General features: G+C 48.2%; 1 protein-coding gene across 2 annotated transcripts in view; it reads left to right on the top strand.

Moving 5' to 3' along the window:
- Nucleotides 1-19,903, top strand: part of DDX3X (DEAD-box helicase 3 X-linked) — a 414,092-nt gene that overhangs the window by 169,430 nt on the left and 224,759 nt on the right. For both annotated transcript variants that reach the window (XM_086934122.1, XM_086934121.1), the window contains one exon: nt 13,015-13,114. In XM_086934122.1, coding sequence (XP_086790248.1) covers nt 13,015-13,114 — 100 coding nt within the window. The remainder of the gene's footprint in view (nt 1-13,014; nt 13,115-19,903) is intronic.

Raw genomic sequence — 19,903 nt, 5'->3', positions numbered from 1 at the left:
AAAGAGCTGTAGAACCAGTTCCATTACAACACCAGGGATCAGGAATTTACTCCCTTACCTCCTAATTCCCCAAAAAGGGCCGGTCTCCATGAATAATCTTTAATCTCAGAACGTTAAATCTATACATACTATCAGAACTGTTTCATATTTTTTTTTTTCCTAAGGAGTTTTATATAGCGGGAACTGGACCCGAAGGTATGTGAGCACGTTACATGAGCACCATTTTGTTAGACACGGAGAGATTAAGTGATATGCTCAGAATCACAGGATGTTGAGCATCCCTGTCGAGACAAACTGTTCCCCTGCTTCGAGGGTGACCGCTCTAGCCGTCGGGCTTTGGTTACACTTCAACAAGTGCTTCCACTTCTACAACAAGGCGACTTCATGTCTGTTGGAACTGGGGTCACCAGCTTCCCAAGGGTAGCATGGCACGAGCGGGTAGACATCCGAAAGCTTGTGTAAAGCGACCATACAGCACACGCAACCACTGAGACAGAAAACTGGGCACACAATGAGTGACGCCACTCCAGTGAGTATGTATAAAAATTAAATAACTTTTATATATTGAGCAGAGTCAGGGTAATCAAGAATTCACAGTATTATTACCTTATTAGCCTTCCTTTCAAATACATGTATTTCACACTTGGCAATAAATACTAGGTGAATAAATATTAAATATAAGATAAATACTGATTAGATATTATCAAATGTAGATAACCACAGGCCTGACCATAGCCTTGCTTCTTGTCAGCACCTGTAAGGAATACATCACAAAAGGCAACTAAATGACATTACATCATATTAGATCTGTAGGCATGTTACCCACTTCTCACCAAGCAAGGGTGAGTGTTTTACAGCAGAAAACATGTAAATAAATAACTGTAGGCTTCCAGTAAATGTAGCACTAAGTGGGAGAAAACATTCCATTAAGATAAAACATCCCCTTGTGCAGGATTAACCATCTCCTTAAGCATTCTAAAACAAGGCACCCAGCAAGGGTGAGCATCTCATTATGCTAGTAACCACTTTTCTGAGCAGGAGTAAACATTTACTAACAGGTAAACCTTTCATAAGGCCTAGGCTGAACAGGACACTAGGCGGAATATAGATAATCCCAAGGTTTGGGCCTAGCCCTCGCTAATTCTCTTCATCCTGGTACTGTAGGCATTCTATTACAGCCCCTAATCAGGGGTTAACCTTTTTATGAATCGAGGCCTATAAACTGTGGGCCTTCGCCTTACCCAGAACCACCTAGCATTCAGAAAGCACTTAAAACATGGTTATTTGACAAGTAACTCCCCACCCCTTCTCAAGCGCCTTGAGACCCTCTGGGTATGTAGTGCGCTATATAAATCCTTGACTTGACTTGACTTGGGACCTCTAAAACAGCCCAATGCTAGGGAAAACATTTCCTTAAACTAGAGTAGCCTCTCTTCAGCTAGAAATAAACAGTTCTGAAGGCAGAAGTTAGGACATTCCATCAAGTAAGTATCCCATAAAAAGCCACAACATTTTATGAGAGCATAATAGGCATCCCCTTAGGTAAACATCCCATTGGGTTAGAGTAAAGGGAGCAATTCACCAATGCAACACATACAATAAAGGCATCGCTTTTCATTACTTCCTAATCAGCATTTCATTTTACACTGGTAGGCAATGCATCAACTTTTCTTCCAGGAAGTAACCATTCCCTTAATCAGAAATAAACCGGTCATTAGAACCCAGGCCCCATTAGCAATTTTGCGCAGAAAGCTCTTCGAATCGGCAGGGCCTGTAATAAAGTTTTCCTAGCTCCTGCAGCTTAAAAATAACAGCCCCTTATGTAGGACTAAATATTTCATTTACCCAGAATAACATTCTCCTCAAGCAGGGATCAACCTTCCATTAATTATATCTAAACCCTGTGCCTAAGAACCAGTAAAACAATGGCACATGAGCAGGAATTCTCAGGTTGGAACAAAACCTTTCGTTAGACAGGCACAATTAACCAATTCCTTGCTCTGCAGTTCTTGACGCAGGGATAAAACATTTCAGTATTCAAGAGTATCCCTGTTGGTAGGTAGAAGTTAGAACACTGGGGCAGGAGTGCAAAACATTTCATTAGGCATGGATAAATCAATGAACCCGCAGGGGGATTTCTCCTTCTGAAACTCAGTCCCTGCCGAGAAGCAATCTGACTGAAGTAATTCCACAGCTAGGGACTACTTCCTCCTCAGTCCAGTCACGAAATGAGCAATTTTGGGGTTTCTTATCCTGTCATTAAGGGCTATTGCCCATGTCAAAAAAAGGAGGGCCTTCTATAAATAATTAGGACCCACGGGGCTCATTGACAGTGTTCCCAGTCTCACAGGTTCTCAGGGCCAGCAGGTGAGCGCTTGAAGGGGCATCACAGCGCTCTTCAAAGGGGCCTAGCGCCAGGGGTTTCATGGCTCTGGGCTCAGTCAGCAGGTCACGAATGGCAGTGCTTCTCTGGGGGCGACAGCGCTTGAAGGCACAACAGCCATCTCAGGCAGAGTCGGCGCTCATCAGGGCAAAAGCGCTTCAGGCAGGAACAGCGCCCAGGAGCTTCGTGGCGCTTTAAGAGTATAGTGCTTCAGGGCCCAACAGGCTGTAGGACATAAGCGCTTCTCAAGAAGGCACAGCTCTTCAGCAGGTGATCGGAGGGATAGCGCTTGGGACACAGTGCTCTGTCCAGTTCAGCAAGCTGAAGTAAATTAGCCAGTTCAAATAATGCAGGACAGCACTTCAGGCAGTCATAGCACTTCAGGGTTCTAGCGCGTCTGCAGGCAGTTACAGTGCTTGAGCCTCAGGCAATTCAGACAGGCTAGCAGTTCAGGAGGCTAGCGCTACGCAGAGATAGCGCTTAGCATTCACTTCAGTGGGGCACTTTCCTTAGGACAGGTAGTGCAGGGTGCTAGCGCCAGGGAATAGAGCGCTTAGCCAGCAGACCGTTTATATTAGTTGGAGTCAGATCAGCAGGTTCCACAGGACAGTTCACACAACAGTGGCAATCCAGAAAAAGGGATCCCAGGTGGCGTCGGGGAGTGTTACAGCGCCAATACCTGGTTGATTTCTCAAAAGTCCTGTGGTGATTTGTTTTTTTCTTGGCGCTTTATATTTCTTGCGCCCTTGTCAATTGCGATCTCTGGGTTCCTTGAAGGGGGGGGGGGGGGGGGGTGGAGATGATGGCTGGTATTAAGTCTCCTCAGCCAGTTCCCTTCAAGCAGACCTGGGGTTCCCCTTCCGCCGGGCCAGGTCAGGGGGGCAAATTCAAGATACCTCAACACTTGATAGGCAGCACCTAGGCTCTGTCTCTACCAGTGTCATAGGTCCCTGTCTAGGCCCCACTGCCTAATGCTCCTGCGTAGGTTCTCCCCCAGGTCTGCGCTCCCTCAGTCTGACAGGAATGTCATCTGCATACGACACCCGGTCTTCAAAGTCAGGGGTCCAACGAATACCCTTTATCGAGGGTTCCCATCTGAGCCAGGCCGCGAGCGGCTCCAGGGCAAGAGCAAAGAGCAGGGGGGACAGCGGACACCCCTGTCTAGTGCCCCTCCCAAGAGCGAAGGACTGGGAGACCCTACCATTAACAACCACCTGAGCCAACGGATCCGCCTATAAAAGTCTCACCCAACTAATGAATCCCGCACCGAAGCCAAACTTCAAGATTGGCCCAAAGGTACGGCCACTCTATCGTATCAAAAGCCATCGTGGCGTCTAATGAAGCAAAGATGGCTGGTTCGGACAGAAGCGCAGCCCTCGCGACAACGCCATGAAGGCGACGCAGGTTTAAAGCAGTGTTCCGGTGCGGGATGAAGCCAATTGATCCGGATGGATAAGGTCACAAATAACAGTGAGGAGGCGGTTGGCGAGAATTTTAGGCTCAGCGTTTAGTAAGGAGATGGGCCTGTATGAAGCACAACGGTCACAAGGTTTGCCCTCCTTAGGAATTACCACTATAGGGGCCAGGCTCTGATCAATAGGGAGAAAGCCAAGATCCCGCAATTCCGTAAACATATCACGAAGATATGGTGCGACCTTGTCCGGGCGAAGTTTGTATAATTCAATAGGCAGGTCGTTTGGCCCCATGGCTTTGCCGGAACGAATGGCGATCGCTATCTCGTCGACCGACAACGATGCATCCATGCTCTCCCGATCCTCTTCAGACAGGCAGGGCAGCACGATGTCTCAACAAAAAACGAGTCCTCCTCGTCCCTGTCGGACACCGGGGAGTAGACCACACGAATAGTCAGCAAAACATTCCACAATCTCACCAGGTTCAGTCACCTCCACACCATCAGGATTCTGAATCACAGGGACAACACGATTCGCGCTCTCCTTGTCGAGCCATGCAATCAGCTTACCCGCCTTGTCACCAACGTCCTGCAATCTGCCTTGCTGTTCTCTGTACATAGCTTTGGCAGCCTCTGTCACAAGGGATTTATAATCGAACTGTTTCAAGCTAAGGGCGTGGAGTTTGTCCCGGGTGACACCCGTGTCCAGGTCATCTTCTAAATCCAATATTTCGGCCTCCAGACTCTCGACCTCCCCATCCCTCGCTTTCTTAGTCTCTGCTATTAAGGATAGGGCGTGTCCGCGAATAACAGCCTTAAAGGGTTCCCACAGGGACACCGAGGATGACAGACCCCTCATTCTCCAGGAAGTAGTGGTCAAGTGACTTCGTGAGGCTGGCGCGGGTCTTGGGGTTGCACAAATGCCAGGGGTTGATAGGGGCGACCCGTCCCGCAGTATGTAGACCCATATCAAAAAGAAGTAAAACAGGAGAATGATCGGAGATACCCAGGGCCAAATGGCTAATTTCCCCAATGTAGGAGGACTGGACAGCTGGCATAAGGAAGTAGTCTAGCCTGGAGAGACTCCCATGAGCGCCGGAGTGAAAGGTGTAGTGACGTAACGTCTGGTGCATTAGCCGCCAACAATCGACCAGACCAAAGGTATCCAGGAACCCACTGAGCCACGAATGAGACGCAGGAAGGTCCCTGGGGGGGGTGACTATCCAAATCGCCGGAAAGTTCTGAATTGAAGTCCCCGCCCACAAGGAGAAGACCATCAGGGAGCCACAGCATCAACCGACCAACTTCTGAGAAAGTGGTCTGGAGGCCCGGGGGTACATAGACAGAAACAAAAGTCTTACCCTCCCACCTACCAGTGAGGGCGGCATAGCACCCTCTGTCGTCAAGAGTGACGTTATCGATCTCAAGAGGGAGAGAAGACCATCGTCGACGGCGGGTAAGCCTGTGTCGTCGATTATTCTCATAAAGCACTCGACGTTGCCTAAGATTCTGTCGACGACAACAGCGTCGACAACGAAACCAAAACTGTCGACGCCTACTCCGCCGACGAAGACCCGCTCGGCGACAGGCGTGTCGTCGTCTAAGACATCGACGGTAAAAACCTCGACGAAGACAGTCGTCAAGCGCATCAACGGCAAACAGTCGACGAGCACACCGACTAAGACCTCGTCGACTAGCACACCGTCGACTAAGATACCGTCCACGAGCTCTCCAATAGGAATTCAGTCAACGACGACAGTCGACGCTATGGAAACAATCCAACTTGATTCCACCCAAAGAGTACAAAGGATCCAATTACACCGGATTTAACGTCTCCAAGCAGGGTTCAAACATTGCCCCCATCTAAACTACTGCAAGGCAACGAATCTAACGATGACCACTACAATCAGGCCACCAGTCCTTCAGATCTTATCGTGGAATGCCAAAGCACAGATGAGGATGGCAATTAAATGGTGTTTACTAAAGAAACTGTACATTCACAGGTACAGAAGCTGGTCACACCTATTGTATGCCTTCCAGTATCTAGTCTCAGATCTACAGTACTTGATACAAGACTACAAGAAACTATTTCCTGACTCACCAACGGCCCCGTCAACGGAAAACACTCCGGTTTCATCTGGGCCGACCTCATCTGCAAGACTAAGACCATCACCTTTGGTGATACCTCGAGAGAGAGAAACAGTACATCATATCTAGTCTACTGACTAGGGTGAGGAACCAGAAGGGGAGGTTCGGTATGACCTTTCCGACCACGGAGGATGAAGACTACATCGCTCAATCTCCAGCCACACCTTAGCCCACTACATCGGACTCGCCGCCAGCGGACATTGGCGGAATCCATAATTTAGTGGAGAGCGGCCACGAGATTCCATATGACTATGGATTCCACTGAAACGGACTGTTTCTTATATGATTTTAAAGACCAAGTCAGAAACTAGATCAATTCCAATCATTGATCACATATGGGAACAAGGGAAACAATTAATGCAGACACCAGCCTCTGTCTCTGCAGTGGTACCCAGACTGGATAAGAAATATAAGGCACCAGCAACTGCACCAACATGCCTTGCTGGACATCCAAAACCAGATTCCGTGGTTACCCAGGCAGCACAAAAGAACTTTCGAAATCCGTCCTCTCCATTGTCAGCACCACCAGACAAGGAAGGCAGAAAAGTAGACTGTATTGGCAAACGCTTTTCAACCACTTCAGCCATGACCATCAAAGTAGCTAACGCCATTGCACTACTAGGGCGCTACAATAGGCAATTGTGGGAGGACATTGCCCCATATCTAACAGAACTGCCTGATAACTTACACAAGGAAGTTCAATCACTCCTTAAAGAGGGACAAACTTCCGCATCAGAGCTTATTGACTGTGCCGTAGATGTCGCAATGACCGGCTTCAGACAGCTAGCGGGTGCCACGGTCTTGCAAAGACAAGGGTGGCTCAAGGCAACATCCTTTCGTCAAGAAGTCCAAACTAAAGTGCTTGACATGCCCTATGACGGCCAACACCTCTTTGGGAGAAAATAGACGAGGCCTTACAGGCAATCAAAAAAGATGCGGACACTGCACGGGCGCTTGGCACGTTACAGTTTAAAAACCAGTCCTTTCAAGGGAGCAGGGGTAGAGGTCAGCCCTCTTACAGAGGATCATACCAGAGCAGATCCTTTTACTCGTATAACCAAAGCCGAACGCAATACCAGCAGTGGCAACAGCAACAAGGATGTCAGACTTCATGCGGAAAGTCCAACTACAGGGGAAAAAACAAAAGGAACCCTCTGGCGGACGCCAATGACCATTTCCAACAGCCAGTCCATCCACCATCTCGTTCTTTCAAAATTGGAGGAAAATTGACACACACTTCCTCCACAATTGGAGATCAATAACTACGGATCGATGGGTGCTCCAATTGATCCAATACGGACATTCATTGGAATTCAATTCCCCCGACAACTCCTCCTCGCAAGCTCCAACACAGGCACCTTCGTCTACTCCTTCAAGAGATCTCTTCAATGTTAAAGAAAGGAGCAATAGAGCGAGTACCAGCAGCTCGCAAAGGGATTTTATTCCCGTTTCTTTCTAATACAACAGAAAAGGAAAAAATGGAGGCCCATCCTAGATCTCAGGGCACTCAATACATTCTTGGAGTCAATCGTTTCGGATGGTGACTATCCAAGAGATCTTGGGATCGCTGGCGAAAGGAGAATTTATGATGTCTTTAGACCTACAAGACGCATATTATCACATCCCAATACACAAACACCACAGAAAATTTCTCCGATTCGCAGTAGCGGGTCAGCACTATCAATTTTGTGTCCTCCCATTCGCCCTAAAATCAGCACCTCGAATCTTCACCAAATGTCTCTCCCCTGTGGCAGCATTCCTAAGACAACATGGACACCAAGTCTTCCCCTACCTCGACGACTGGCTGGTGAAAGCACCATCTACAACAGGCGCAGCAGAGTCTTCCAACGCCTGTCTAAAACTTTTCCAGCAACTGGGCTTGACGCTCTATCACGAGAAGTCTACCTTCCAACCCTCCAAAATTCTAACATTTCTTGGGGCAACTGAATACAGAATGTTCAAAAGCATTTCCATCTCAAGAGGAAGCACAAGGTGATTACCCTGGCCACCGCAGTAGCTTCAAAGAAAACCATACGGGCCCGTACATTTAAGTCCCTTCTAGGGATATCCTCGTGTATCCTGCTCATTCCACACTGTCGGCTCAGGATGGGCCCCCTGCAAGAGGCCTTGACCAGACAATGGACTCGGAGCACAGGCTCTTTCGAGGATGAGCATATCGTGATTACTCAACAAATATCCAAAGCCTTGCTCTGGTGGAGGATGCCCAAGAACCTTTTGCAAGGACTACCATTCCTGCTACCGGCAACTCCACATGTAATAACTACAGATGCCTCTCTAGAATGATGGGGAGCGGTCCTTCAAGAGATACAAATCAGCGGCAAGTGGACGGAACAGGAAAGGCAGCTCCATATCAACCTCTTGAAACTGAGGGCAGTTTTCCTATCTCTGCAAGCCTTCCTCCCACGCATCTCAAACTCTCCAGTGCTTGTCAGAACAGACAACACCACGACAATGCACTACTTGAACAAGCAGGGAGGATTCGCTTACTCTATCTTGCGAATCGCAGAAGATTTGGAACTGGCTAGTGCTCCACAATATCACACTGACAGCAGAGTATGTCCCAGGCAAAGACAACATCATAGAGGCTCTAAGCAGACAGTGATCCCTATCCCACGAATGGGAACTCGAACAAAGTGCTGAACCGCATATTCTTGAAATGGGGGAGTCCGCAGATCGACCTCTTTGCCACCAGGGAGAACGCCAAATGCCGCAAGTTGGCATCCCCAGTCGCGGTCACTCTGAAATGCATTTTCCATCGCATGGCGCAACACGTTAGCGTACGCATTTCCGCCATTTCCCCTCATTCCAAGAGTCCTTCGGAAAATGAAAGTGGAGCGCTGTACACCGATTCAGATTGCCCTGTTCTGGCCGCGGCAACATTGGTTCACGGACCTCCATCGCCTCTCAGTCCAACCGCCAATCCGTTTGGGTCAACATCAAACACTACTCATAATGTCCAAAGGCCAGGTACTGCATCAGAATCTGAAGTCTCTCAGTTTATCGGCATGGCTCCTGAGTACCGAGAATTCCATTAACTAGACATTCTGCAGGAGTGCAAGGAGGTACTCGCGAAAGCAAGAGCGGACAGCACAAATAAAACCGATTCCTTGAAATGGAAAAGATTTTGCATGTGGTGTAAGGACAATGGTCTCCATCCTTTCCGGGTTGCCCCAGAGCAGCTATTACCATATCTGTTACACCTGGCACAATCAGGACTTGCGCATGCCTCTATCAGAGTTCATCTGGCAGCAATTTCCCGGTTTACGAGAACATCAAAAGGACCCTCTCTCTGGTCTCACCAGTTAATAAAGAAATTCCTTAAAGGGATCTACAGATCCTTCCCTAGACCAAGAAGAGTGCTACCAACATGGCATCTCAATGTGGTACTCAACCAATTGATGAAACACCCTTTCGAACCAATCCATAGGGCGGATCTCAAACATATATCCTGGAAGACAGCCCTTCTATTGGCTCTGACCTCAGCTAGAAGGGTCAGCGAACTACAGGCTCTTTCAATACAAGATCCCTTCATGCAGTTCAAGGAAGATAGAGGGATTCTAAGAACAAATCCTCGATTTATTCCTAAGGTCCCGTCGGACTTCCATTTAAATGAACCATTAGTCCTCCGATCTTTCTTCCCAAATCCTAGTACTGCGGCTGAAAGATCCTTTCATTCCTTGGACCTAAAGAGGTGTCTTAAATTTTACCTTGACAAAATAAAACATTTCAGGAAAACGAACCACTTTTCATTGCTTTCAGCAGACCACAGGGGCATGCCAATTTCCAAACAAAGCATTTCAAGATGGATATCTTCTGCAATTGCCTTTTGCCATGACAAAGCAGGAAGGCCATTACAATCCAAAATCCGAGCTCATTCTACAAGAGCTGTGTCCACTTCAGCCGTGCTATTTGCTGGCGTACCAATACTGGACATTTGCAGGGCAGCGACCTGGAAGTCGCCGCACACATTTACCAGGCACCACTGCCTGGATACGGAACTGATGCAAGATGCAGCTGTGGGCCAGGCTGTGCTTCGCCACCTATTCCAGTGAGGTGAGCCTTCCTCCTTCCCACCATCCTTCACTGGTATGCACATTTATTTACTTACTTTTTGTTCCTTGTTGATGGTTCTTAGTCGCATGATTATATATGCGTCCGAAATGTGCATAATGTATTGCTTACTACTCTGATTCAGGCATGTGAATCTATGAAAGACACCCATAATACTGGATAAGAAATGCGTTGCTTACCTGTAACTGCAGTTATCCAGTATTTGTGTCTTTCATAGATTCACATGCAACCCTCCCGCCTCCCCCTGGAAGGTCTCATCTCTCTCTAACCAGTATTACGCCTACCTAGCTTGGTGCGTACGAAAATCTGAGAGACTGAGGCTCCTGACAGGAAGGTTCTAGAGGGAGGTGGTAGCTGATTGGCTACCTTCTGGAATTTAGTCCTTTTTACAAAAGGACATGGATAGGCTACTAAGGCAAGGCCCTTAGGCCTATTTTTCTCTATGTATGTCTATAGGACATTACTTTTATATGTACCGGGGACTCCCGTCTCGACGACTGGGAATGATTCAGGCATGTGAATCTATGAAAGACACCAATACTGGATAACTGCAGTTACAGGTAAGTAACTAATTTCTTTACCTCCAAACTGTATGGAAATAATTAAGCAAGCAAGACGTCCTACCACCAGAGCATGCTATGCAGCAAAGTGGAAAAGTTTTGCTGTATACTGTAACAGTAACAGTAACATCAACCCTCTGGACACATCCACAAAAAACGTTATTTGCTACTTACTACACTTACAGCAATGTAACCTTGCTTACACCTCCATTAGAGTACATCTTGCAGCTATAGCAGCGTACCTGCAAAACAGGCAACATCTATCCCTGTTTAGAGTGCCAGCAATAAAAGCCTTCATGGAAGGCCTCAAAAGTCATTCCACCAAGACTACCGCCTTCCCTGGTCTGGAATCTCAACATGGTACTCACCAGACTAATAAGACTACCTTTCGAACCTGTGCATAGGTGTGAAATACAATTACTTACATGGAAGTTGGCCTTACAGCCATTACCTCCCTCAGAAGAGTGTGAATTACAGGCGTTCACAATACAAGAACCATTCCTACAGTTACACCAAAATAAAGTGGTTCTTAAAACAAACCCAAAATTCTTGCCTAAAGTAATTTCAGCATTCCACATCAATCAACCAGTGGAACTATCAGTCTTCTTTCCAAAACCACAAACTGTAGCAGAAAGGACCCTACATACATTAGATGTCAAAAGGGCAAAAAGAACACAAACTTTCAGAAAAACCAAACCACTATTTGTAGCGTTTTCCCCGACACATGGGCAATCCTATCTCTAAAGCAGGCATTGCCAGGTAGATTGTAAAATGTATATAAATATGTTACATAAAAGCAAAAAGTACATTAACTGTTCCTCCTAGAGCTCATTCTACACGTAAACTAGGGGCATCTATGGCATTCTTAGGAAACATTCCCCTAGATGACATATGCAAAGCAGCAACTTGGGCTACACCGCATACCTTCACAAAACACTTCTGTGTTGATGTGCAGGCAACACAACAGGCTAGAGTGGGCCAGGCTGTACTAAAGACTTTATTTCAAACTGTTGCAACAGACACTGGTGACCACCGCTAGGGAGGTAACTGCTGTATAGTCTATTCATAAATGTACCATCTGCAGCCCATATGCCTCGAACGGAATATGCTACTTACCATTATGCATCTGTACTTGGCATAGAGCAGGGGTCTCCAAACCGGTCCTGGAGGGCCGGATCCATGCCAGATTTTTAAAATTACTACATGTATCTCAATGGGGATATCCAAAAAAATCTGGCATGGATCCAGCCCTCCAGGACCGGTTTAGAGATCCCTGGCATAGAGTGCTGCAGAGTGGTACATGCCCTCCCTGCCTCCCCGGAAACCTGTCTGTTCCAACATTATCTTATTTAGATACACTTACATGGGAATCTATTTCTGTATTCTATCATACTACTCCATCTAACCCTACTATGGCAAAACAATCGGAGGATGGAGCCGATGCCCATGCGCACTAGCACCCAAGGGAGGAGTCATCGGCCTCGTGACGACAAAAAACTTCTCCAAGAGAAAAACAAGTGCAATCATCCGAGCCCAACACCAGATGGTCATCTAATTATAAATGTACCACTCTGCAGCCCTCTATGCCAAGAACAGATGCGTACTGGTAAGTAGCATATTCCTTCTTGAGACAATGAAAGTATGCCATGCCTCAGCAGGGTAGACTCTTAATTACGCAACCAAAAGCCCACTCAACCAGGAAAAAAGGGGCAACCCTGACGTTCATGGCCAGCATGTCAATTGTCAACTTATGTTCTGCGGCAACATGGGCATCCCCACAATCATCCACCAAACGTTACTGCATGGATCTACAGATGACTAGGGAAGCTCAAGTGGGACAAAAGGTAATTTAACACGTCTTTGCAAAGTCTCATCTTCACAGCCACCCCAAGGAGGGGAAAACAGCTGCAAAATCTAATGCACAGCATGTGAAAGAAACTGGTTCATGCTGCAAAACGAAATGGTCATTTACCAGTAGTTTTGCAGCTTGAGGTTTTTGGATTCACATGCGACTCACCCGCCTCCCATCAAATGAGGATTGCTAACATTTGGGACAAAAGATAACCAAAACCAAGGAGCTAACCTCTAGAGCTACAGCATTACAAACATGCCAGATAGAAATGGGGGAAAAAAGAATCTGGAGATGGCTACCAAGCACGGGCACTTCCAGGGCGCCGTCTCACGTTGCACACTAGCTGGACCTAGCACCAACTGGTGGTCAACACCCCATGCTAGAAAGATTATTCCGGGCTCAACCAATAGATGCTAATAATGACCAGCATGAGCATCGAGAACTGCAAAACTACACTTACTGGTAAGTTACAATTTCGTTACTTGTAAGTAAGAGTTGAGCCTTCAGCTTGCAGGCTATTATGGTAACATCAGCCGTTTTTAGAAGTTAACTTCATTTTTCTTGGTAGGTGGTGTAAGTGACGGTAAAGGATGGAGCTCTGGCAGAGATACTGATGCATATAGCAGCTTTGGTTCCCGTAGTGATCGTGGCAATGGAGCGAGAGGAAGGTTAGTATTTGTCTTTTTGATTTTTACTTTGCCAATTTCGTTTAGAAGTCTGTTTAATGTTTCATTCCTTAAACAATTTTCATTGAAAGTGAAAATCAAGTTTAAGTGGTTGGGTTGTTAAGGAGTGGGGAGTTTCAGTCTGTAATATGTTTGTATGAAATGCTTCCATTGTGGTACGCTGCTGAATTGGGGTTTGAAGTATTTATCAGGAATAAAAGGTTCTGTAGTAGGGGATCTGTGTATAGTCCTAATCTAGTGAATAGTCCCGCCCATGTGCGTGGACCACAGCAATCAAAAATAATCTCTTAAGTTGTCAAAAAAATGCAGAACTGCAAAGACACTTAAGAGAGAACTTAAAGACAAATAATGCAGCCTATATCCACAGGATACACTGTCCAGTACTTCCAACTAGAAATTCCACCAAAAAAACCACACGCACAGCCTGCCTGTCAGTTTCTTCCATAGAGAAACTTGCCTCTACCAGTAAAAGCCTCTGGAATGATAGAGAGGAAGGCATGGACAGACAAGCCCCATAGGCTGCCAATATGTGGCTTAAATAGGATACTGTGCCTTTAAGAGAACTTTCCAGAACTTCTATCAATTTATGAAAGACACCAATACTGGAGAACCACATGTGAGAAGTTGGCCTGATACATAATGTTCACTATTCTAGTGAGCACTTTGTATCAGTCCAAACAACCCTTATGGGGATTGGTTGTAAGTCAACCTTATAGACCAGCTATCCTGGTAGCGTGGATAAGAGCAGTCTTCGGGCTAAACTCTAGAGGGCGTGTTAAGCCAGCTGTTATACCATCACATATACCCCTTGAACACCAAGTGAAAGGACACCACACAAGTGTTATGAAAATAAACAGTGTATTTATTTAGATCACAACATCCCTGTACTCTTTATGAGGACAGGGTACTAAGCACACAACAAAACTCTTACGAAAATACTTTAAGTTGCACAATTTACACAAATGCCCGAGGGGCACGAAAAACCATATACTCTAAAAGTGGAATGCGAAATTACTAGCAGGTAAGTACTGTACTAATAGGCTTTGGAATCGCTAGGACTACGTTACTGAACCTTCAGATTACTAGTAGGAGGCCTAGGGGACTCTGGTGCAGAGTGTGCACTCTCACGCGGGATGCGGGACAAAGTCTATGGTAGCTAGATTTCACAAAGTTAGTGTTATCGGGCGAACCCGACTAGGTAGACCGAAAACGACAGTGGATCCTGACCCTTGGATAGTGAGGCTATGTTGGGGCACCGAAATGCCGAAGTTACCTAGCCCAGGGGCTGCAGCTGCATAGGTCTCGAGAGACGTCGGGAATCCTCGTAGACTAACCAGGAGCCTGAAGAAAGAAGTTGCTGGCAGGCGACCAGTGAAGAGAGTTCGAGTGATCCAAGCCTGGATCGAAGATGGATGACACCTGAAAGCGGAGGGGACCAAGTTCGTGACTACTATCCAGTAGTCAGGTGGCACCAGGAGGGCACCGGATGGTAGTCACCTCGACTAGGTGAGTAAGCGACGCTGGGCTCTGCAGATCTCACGGACCAGGAGGCGTTGTCGGCGACCAGGATGGAGGTGCGAGCTGTCCCACGATGGATGAAGCTGACGTCGCTGGACCCAGGATTGGGGCAACAAGTCTTGGCAAATTCAAGCCCACGCGGTGGACTCAAAATGGCGTCTGGAGTGGACCAGGAGGGTCCGGGGTGCTCCTCTTTTGGAAGGGAGCAAGGGCCAGTCTGGAGCAACCAGACCAGCAGCAGTGATGTCGTCGGGCGTCGTTAAGAAGGCCACAAGCCAGCGGGCTAGTAGCCAAACAACGCGGTGAGCAGCAGAAAGGCTCCACGCAGATCGTGGAGAAGCTGGGAGGCTGGACTTCGGTGCTGGAGCTGCTCAGGGTCGGGGCTTCTCGGACCCCAAAGCACTCACCAGAGGATCCCTCGGCGGTCGTGCTGGATAGAAGTCGTGCAGTTCTGATGATGGCCAGTCCCTCGGTCTCGTCGCACCTACGGTTCTCAGCTTAGCTGTAGAGGTAGGTAGAAGTCAGAGGTGCGAGGGAAGCCGGATTGTCGTCGAGCTGGTCAGTCGGATTCCGGAGGAAGGACGTGCAGCAAACTGCAGAGTTCTTAGATGGTGCCTGCGGATGCAGGGTGACTACTCCTTAGTCACAAGGGAGAAATCTTAAATCTTGAGTTCCTTTCGTAGAAAGTAGTTTATGGATTCAAAGATCTAATTTGGAAGGGTCCCCGCTCCTGCCTTTATCCTAAAGAAGGGGTGGGTACGCGACTAGGTCCTGCCCTAGGGGTGGGACCAGGAAGGGGGGTGGTTACACCCCTCTCCCATGCCGGACTTTCCCTAGGCCAGGGGCTGGTGTGCCACTGGAACTGGTTCTAGCCGGCAGATGCGTAGTGAGCACCGGGGTGCCACTCAGCAGTCACCTTCCTGTAAAGCCCTGCCTACCCAGGATACACAAAACCCTGTCTGGGATGGTGCTAGCACCGCCCCTGACAGGAAACCCTTTGTCCAAGCTCTCCTCGCTGGAAGGACTCCCAGCAGCAGGAGGTCAGACTCGTGTCTGTGGTGGCAGCATCCATTTTGTGGAGCTGAGGCTTCAGTTATTTTTAACCGGGGTTCACAGTTACATACATGTTGTGTCCCTCTAGAAGGGTGGAATGCTAACCCCGTTGCCAGAATTGGCGAGGGGTTAGTATTCCAATTCGTATGACACCTTACTCGACATGTTTTGATAAAGCAATACCAGAGATAGCATTTAACCGCGAGGATTATAATGCACTTAAGAGTATATGGTATGCGTTATCATGGAACAGCTATTAGGACTTGGTTCCGCAAGCTGCAAACGGGCTCAGCTCATGCCAGAGCACCATCTCACACGATTCCAAGCACTCTGCCTTCAGGATTGTCAAGGCCTGCCATAGGAGTGACTGATAGGAATCTGTGTGTCCATTTTAGGGTTAGATATAGGTATACTATAGCTAAAGCAAAGGGTGATTACACCACCTTGCCCCAGCTGTTGTGCAGCCAGTTGTGTCAGATTTAGATGGCCAGCCAGGGGTGGCATAATACATGCTTCAGCCCCTGGTAGGCCCTGGGTACACCTATGCCCTGAGTTATAGGGTCTGATAAGGTGGCCCAGTACCAATTGGAAATGTACCTAAGGTACATGGAATCAATTTTAGAGAGAGAGCAGTAGGCCTGGGGTCCTGATTGGCAGGGCCCCAGGTCAACTAAGTCGGAAAACCAGCAAAACACCAGGCAAAAAGTTGGGGGCAACCATAGTCGGGTATCCACCTTCCTACACCACAGTTTACAGGTAAGTAAGTTTTGTTCTTCTTTCTGGTTTCTTTAAGATTGCTGTATTTGCACTGGGAATGATTAGCTGAGAAAGTATATTGAACTGTGTATAATGTAAAGTATATGTTCGAGGCATGTGATCTGATGAATTCATATCTGTGCATAGATCGCCGCCTAGTGTTGGGTCCGGATGATTGCACATTGTTGTCCTGGAAGAGTCTTCGAAGTATCACGAGATAGGTGGCTCCTCCCCTGGACTACAGTGCCCATGGGCATCCTCTCTGTAGGAAGGTACATCCTGACTATGGTTGCCCCCAACTTTTTGCCCTGTGTTTTAGCTGGTTTTGGACATAGTCGACCTGGGACCCTGCCAATCAGGACCCCAGGCCTACTGCTCTCTCTTTAAAATGGATTCCATGTACCCTAGGTACATTTCCAATTGGTACTGGGCCACCTTATCAGACCCTGTAACTCAGGGCATAGGTGTACCCAGGGCTGCCAGGGGCTGCAGCATGTATTATGCCACCCCTGGCTGGCCTCCTAAATTTGACACAACTGGCTGCATGACAGCTGGGGCAAAGTCGTGTAATCACCCTTTGCTGTAGGTGTAGTATACCTATACCTAACCCTAAAATGGACACACAGATTCCTATCAGTCACTCCTATGGCAGGCCTTGACAATCCTGAAGGCAGAGTGCTTGGAATCATGTGAGATGGTGCTCTGGCATGAGCTGAGCCTGTCTGCAGCTTGCGGAATCAAGTCCTAATAGCTGTTCCATGATATCGCATACCATATACTCTTAAGTGCATTATAATCCTCGCGGTTAAATGCTATCTTTGGTATTGCTTTATCAAAACATGTCGAGTAAGGTGTCATACGAATTGGAATACTAACCCCTCGCCAATTCTGGCGACGGGGTTAGCATTCCACCCTTCTAGAGGGACACGACATGTATGTAACTGTGAACCCCGGTTAAAGTTAACTGAAGCCTCAGCTCCACAAAATGGATGCTGCCACCACAGACACGAGTCTGACCCCCTGCAGCTGGGAGTCCTTCCAGCGAGGGGAGCCTGGACAAAGGGTTTCCTGTCAGGGGCGGTGCTAGCACCGTCCCAGACATGGTTTTGTGTATCCTGGGTAGGCAGGGCTTTACAGGAAGGTGACTGCTGAGTGGCACCCCGGTGCTCACTACGCATAGGCCGGTCTGAACCAGTTCCAGGGGCACACCAGCCCCTGGCCTGGGGAAGTCCGGCATGGCTGAGGGGTGTAACCACCCCCCACCTAGTCCCACCCATAGGCAGGACCTAGTCACCGGGTCAGCCCCCTTTTTTAGTATAAAGATGGGAGCGGGCCCCCTGTTAGAATTGGATCATCTTTGGAATCAAGATACCACTTTCTTCGAAAGGACTTCACGATTTCTTCTTCAAGATTCTCCCTTGTGGCTAAGGAGTAGTCACCCTGCATCCGCAGGCACCATCCTAAAGAACACTGCGGCCTGCTGCAAGTCCTTCATCACGAATCCGACGACCCAGCACGACGAGACCCGGCTTCCCTGGCACCTCTGACCTCTACTCACCTCTACAGCAAAGCTGAGAACCGTGAGTGCGACGAGACCTCAAGGGACCGACGATCGCCAAGACTGCACGACATCTTTATTGCAAGCCCACCGAGTCTTCCACTGGTGAGTGCTTTGGGGTCCGAGAAGCCCCAACCCTGCGCAGCTCCAGCACCCAAGATCAGCCTCCCTGCATCTCCACGATCGGCGTGGGGCCCTTCTGCTGTTTGCTGTGCACCGCGTTGTTTGGCTACTAGCCGGCTGGCTTGTGGCCTTCTGAACGACGCCCGACGACAACTCTTCTGCTGGTCTGGTTGCTCCAGGCTGGCCCTTGCTTCCTTGTTCAAGAGAGGCACCCCGGACCCTCCTGGTCCACTCCAGACGCCATTTTAGGTCCACCGCGTGGGCTTGAATTTGCCAAGGCTTTGTTGCCCAATCCTGGGTCCAGCGACGCCGACAGCTTCTATCTTCGTGGGACAGCTCGATCCTCCATCCTGGTCGCCGACAACGCCTCCTGGTCCGTGAGATCTTCGAGTCAAGCGTCACCCACTCACCTAGTCGAGGTGGCTACCATCCGGTGCCCTCCTGGTGCCCACTGACTACTGGCTAGTAGTCTCGAACTTGGTCCCCTCTGCTTTCAGGTGTCATCTATCTTCAAGATCCAGGCTTGGATCCGACTGAACTTTCTTCACTGGTCACCGGCCAGCATCTTTTCTTCCGGCTCCTGGTCCGTCTACGAGGATTCCCGACGTCTTTTCAGACCTATGCAGCTGCAGCCCCTGGGCTAGGTAACTTCGGCATTTCGGTGCCCCAGCATAGCCTCACTATCCAAGGGTCAGAATCTACTTTCGTTTTCTCCCTACCAGGTCGGGTTCGCCCGAGAACACTAACTTTCTAATTCCTAGCTACCATAGACTTTTGTCCCGCATCTCGCGTGAGAGTGCACACACTGCACCCGAGTCCCCTAGGCCTCCTAGAAGTAATCTAACGATTCCCTAGTCAAGTCCTAGCGATTCCAAAAACTATTAGTACTGTACTTACCTGCTAGGAATTTCGCATTCCACTTTCAGAGTATATGGTTTTCCGTGCCCCTCGGGCATTTGTATATACTGTGCTAACTTAAGTATTTTTGTAAGAGTTTTGGTTTGTGCTTAGTACCCTGTCCTCATAAAGAGTACAGGGCTGTTGTGATCTTTAAATAAATAACTGTTTATTTTCATAACACTTGTGTGGTGTCCTTTCACTTGGTATTCAAGGGGTATATGTGTGGTAAACAGCTGGCTTAACACGCCCTCTCGAGTCTTTAGCCTTAGACTGCTCGTATCCATGCTACTAGGATAGCTGGTCTATAAGGTTGACTTACAACCAATCATCAATAAGGGTTGCTGGACTGATACATAGTGTTCACTAGAATAGTGAGCACTGCATATCAGGCCACCTTCTCACACTCTCCATCCTCAGATAGTTTTTTTCCGCCATTGGGTTCGGATGTACTTTCTAGACTCTAGTTCGGAAACTTTGTATTAACTCTTTCCTAAGGCCTTCAAAGCGTCAGTATTGTCTCGTTCGGTGCCTGTTCCTTCCAGTTTCTTCGAACCGGACATCGGAAGCTGTTTTCTCGCTTCGACACCACAGGCCCAGACTACGACGACAATGGATCGGAGCCCGTTTAAACGATGCCCCGTCTGTAATTTGAAATCCTGTGTGCAATAAATGTTTGTCCCCCGACCACGACGAGGCCAGATGTATGGCCTGCTCGAAGTTCCGCTCCAAGAAAACGCTTAAACTTCGACTCGCAGCGAGGCAGTCGGCGCCAGAGCCGGTCAACGTCTTCGAGGCCGGTGCCGAAGAATGCGTCGAAGATGAAGACGACGAAGAGGAAGAGGTTCCTGAAATATCGGAACCAG

This window comes from Lissotriton vulgaris, chromosome 8 (genome assembly GCF_964263255.1).
Source record: "Lissotriton vulgaris chromosome 8, aLisVul1.2, whole genome shotgun sequence".
Classification (NCBI taxonomy): domain Eukaryota; kingdom Metazoa; phylum Chordata; class Amphibia; order Caudata; family Salamandridae; genus Lissotriton; species Lissotriton vulgaris.
Note: the sequence above shows the minus strand (reverse complement) of the source record. Positions and strands in the feature narration are given on the sequence as shown.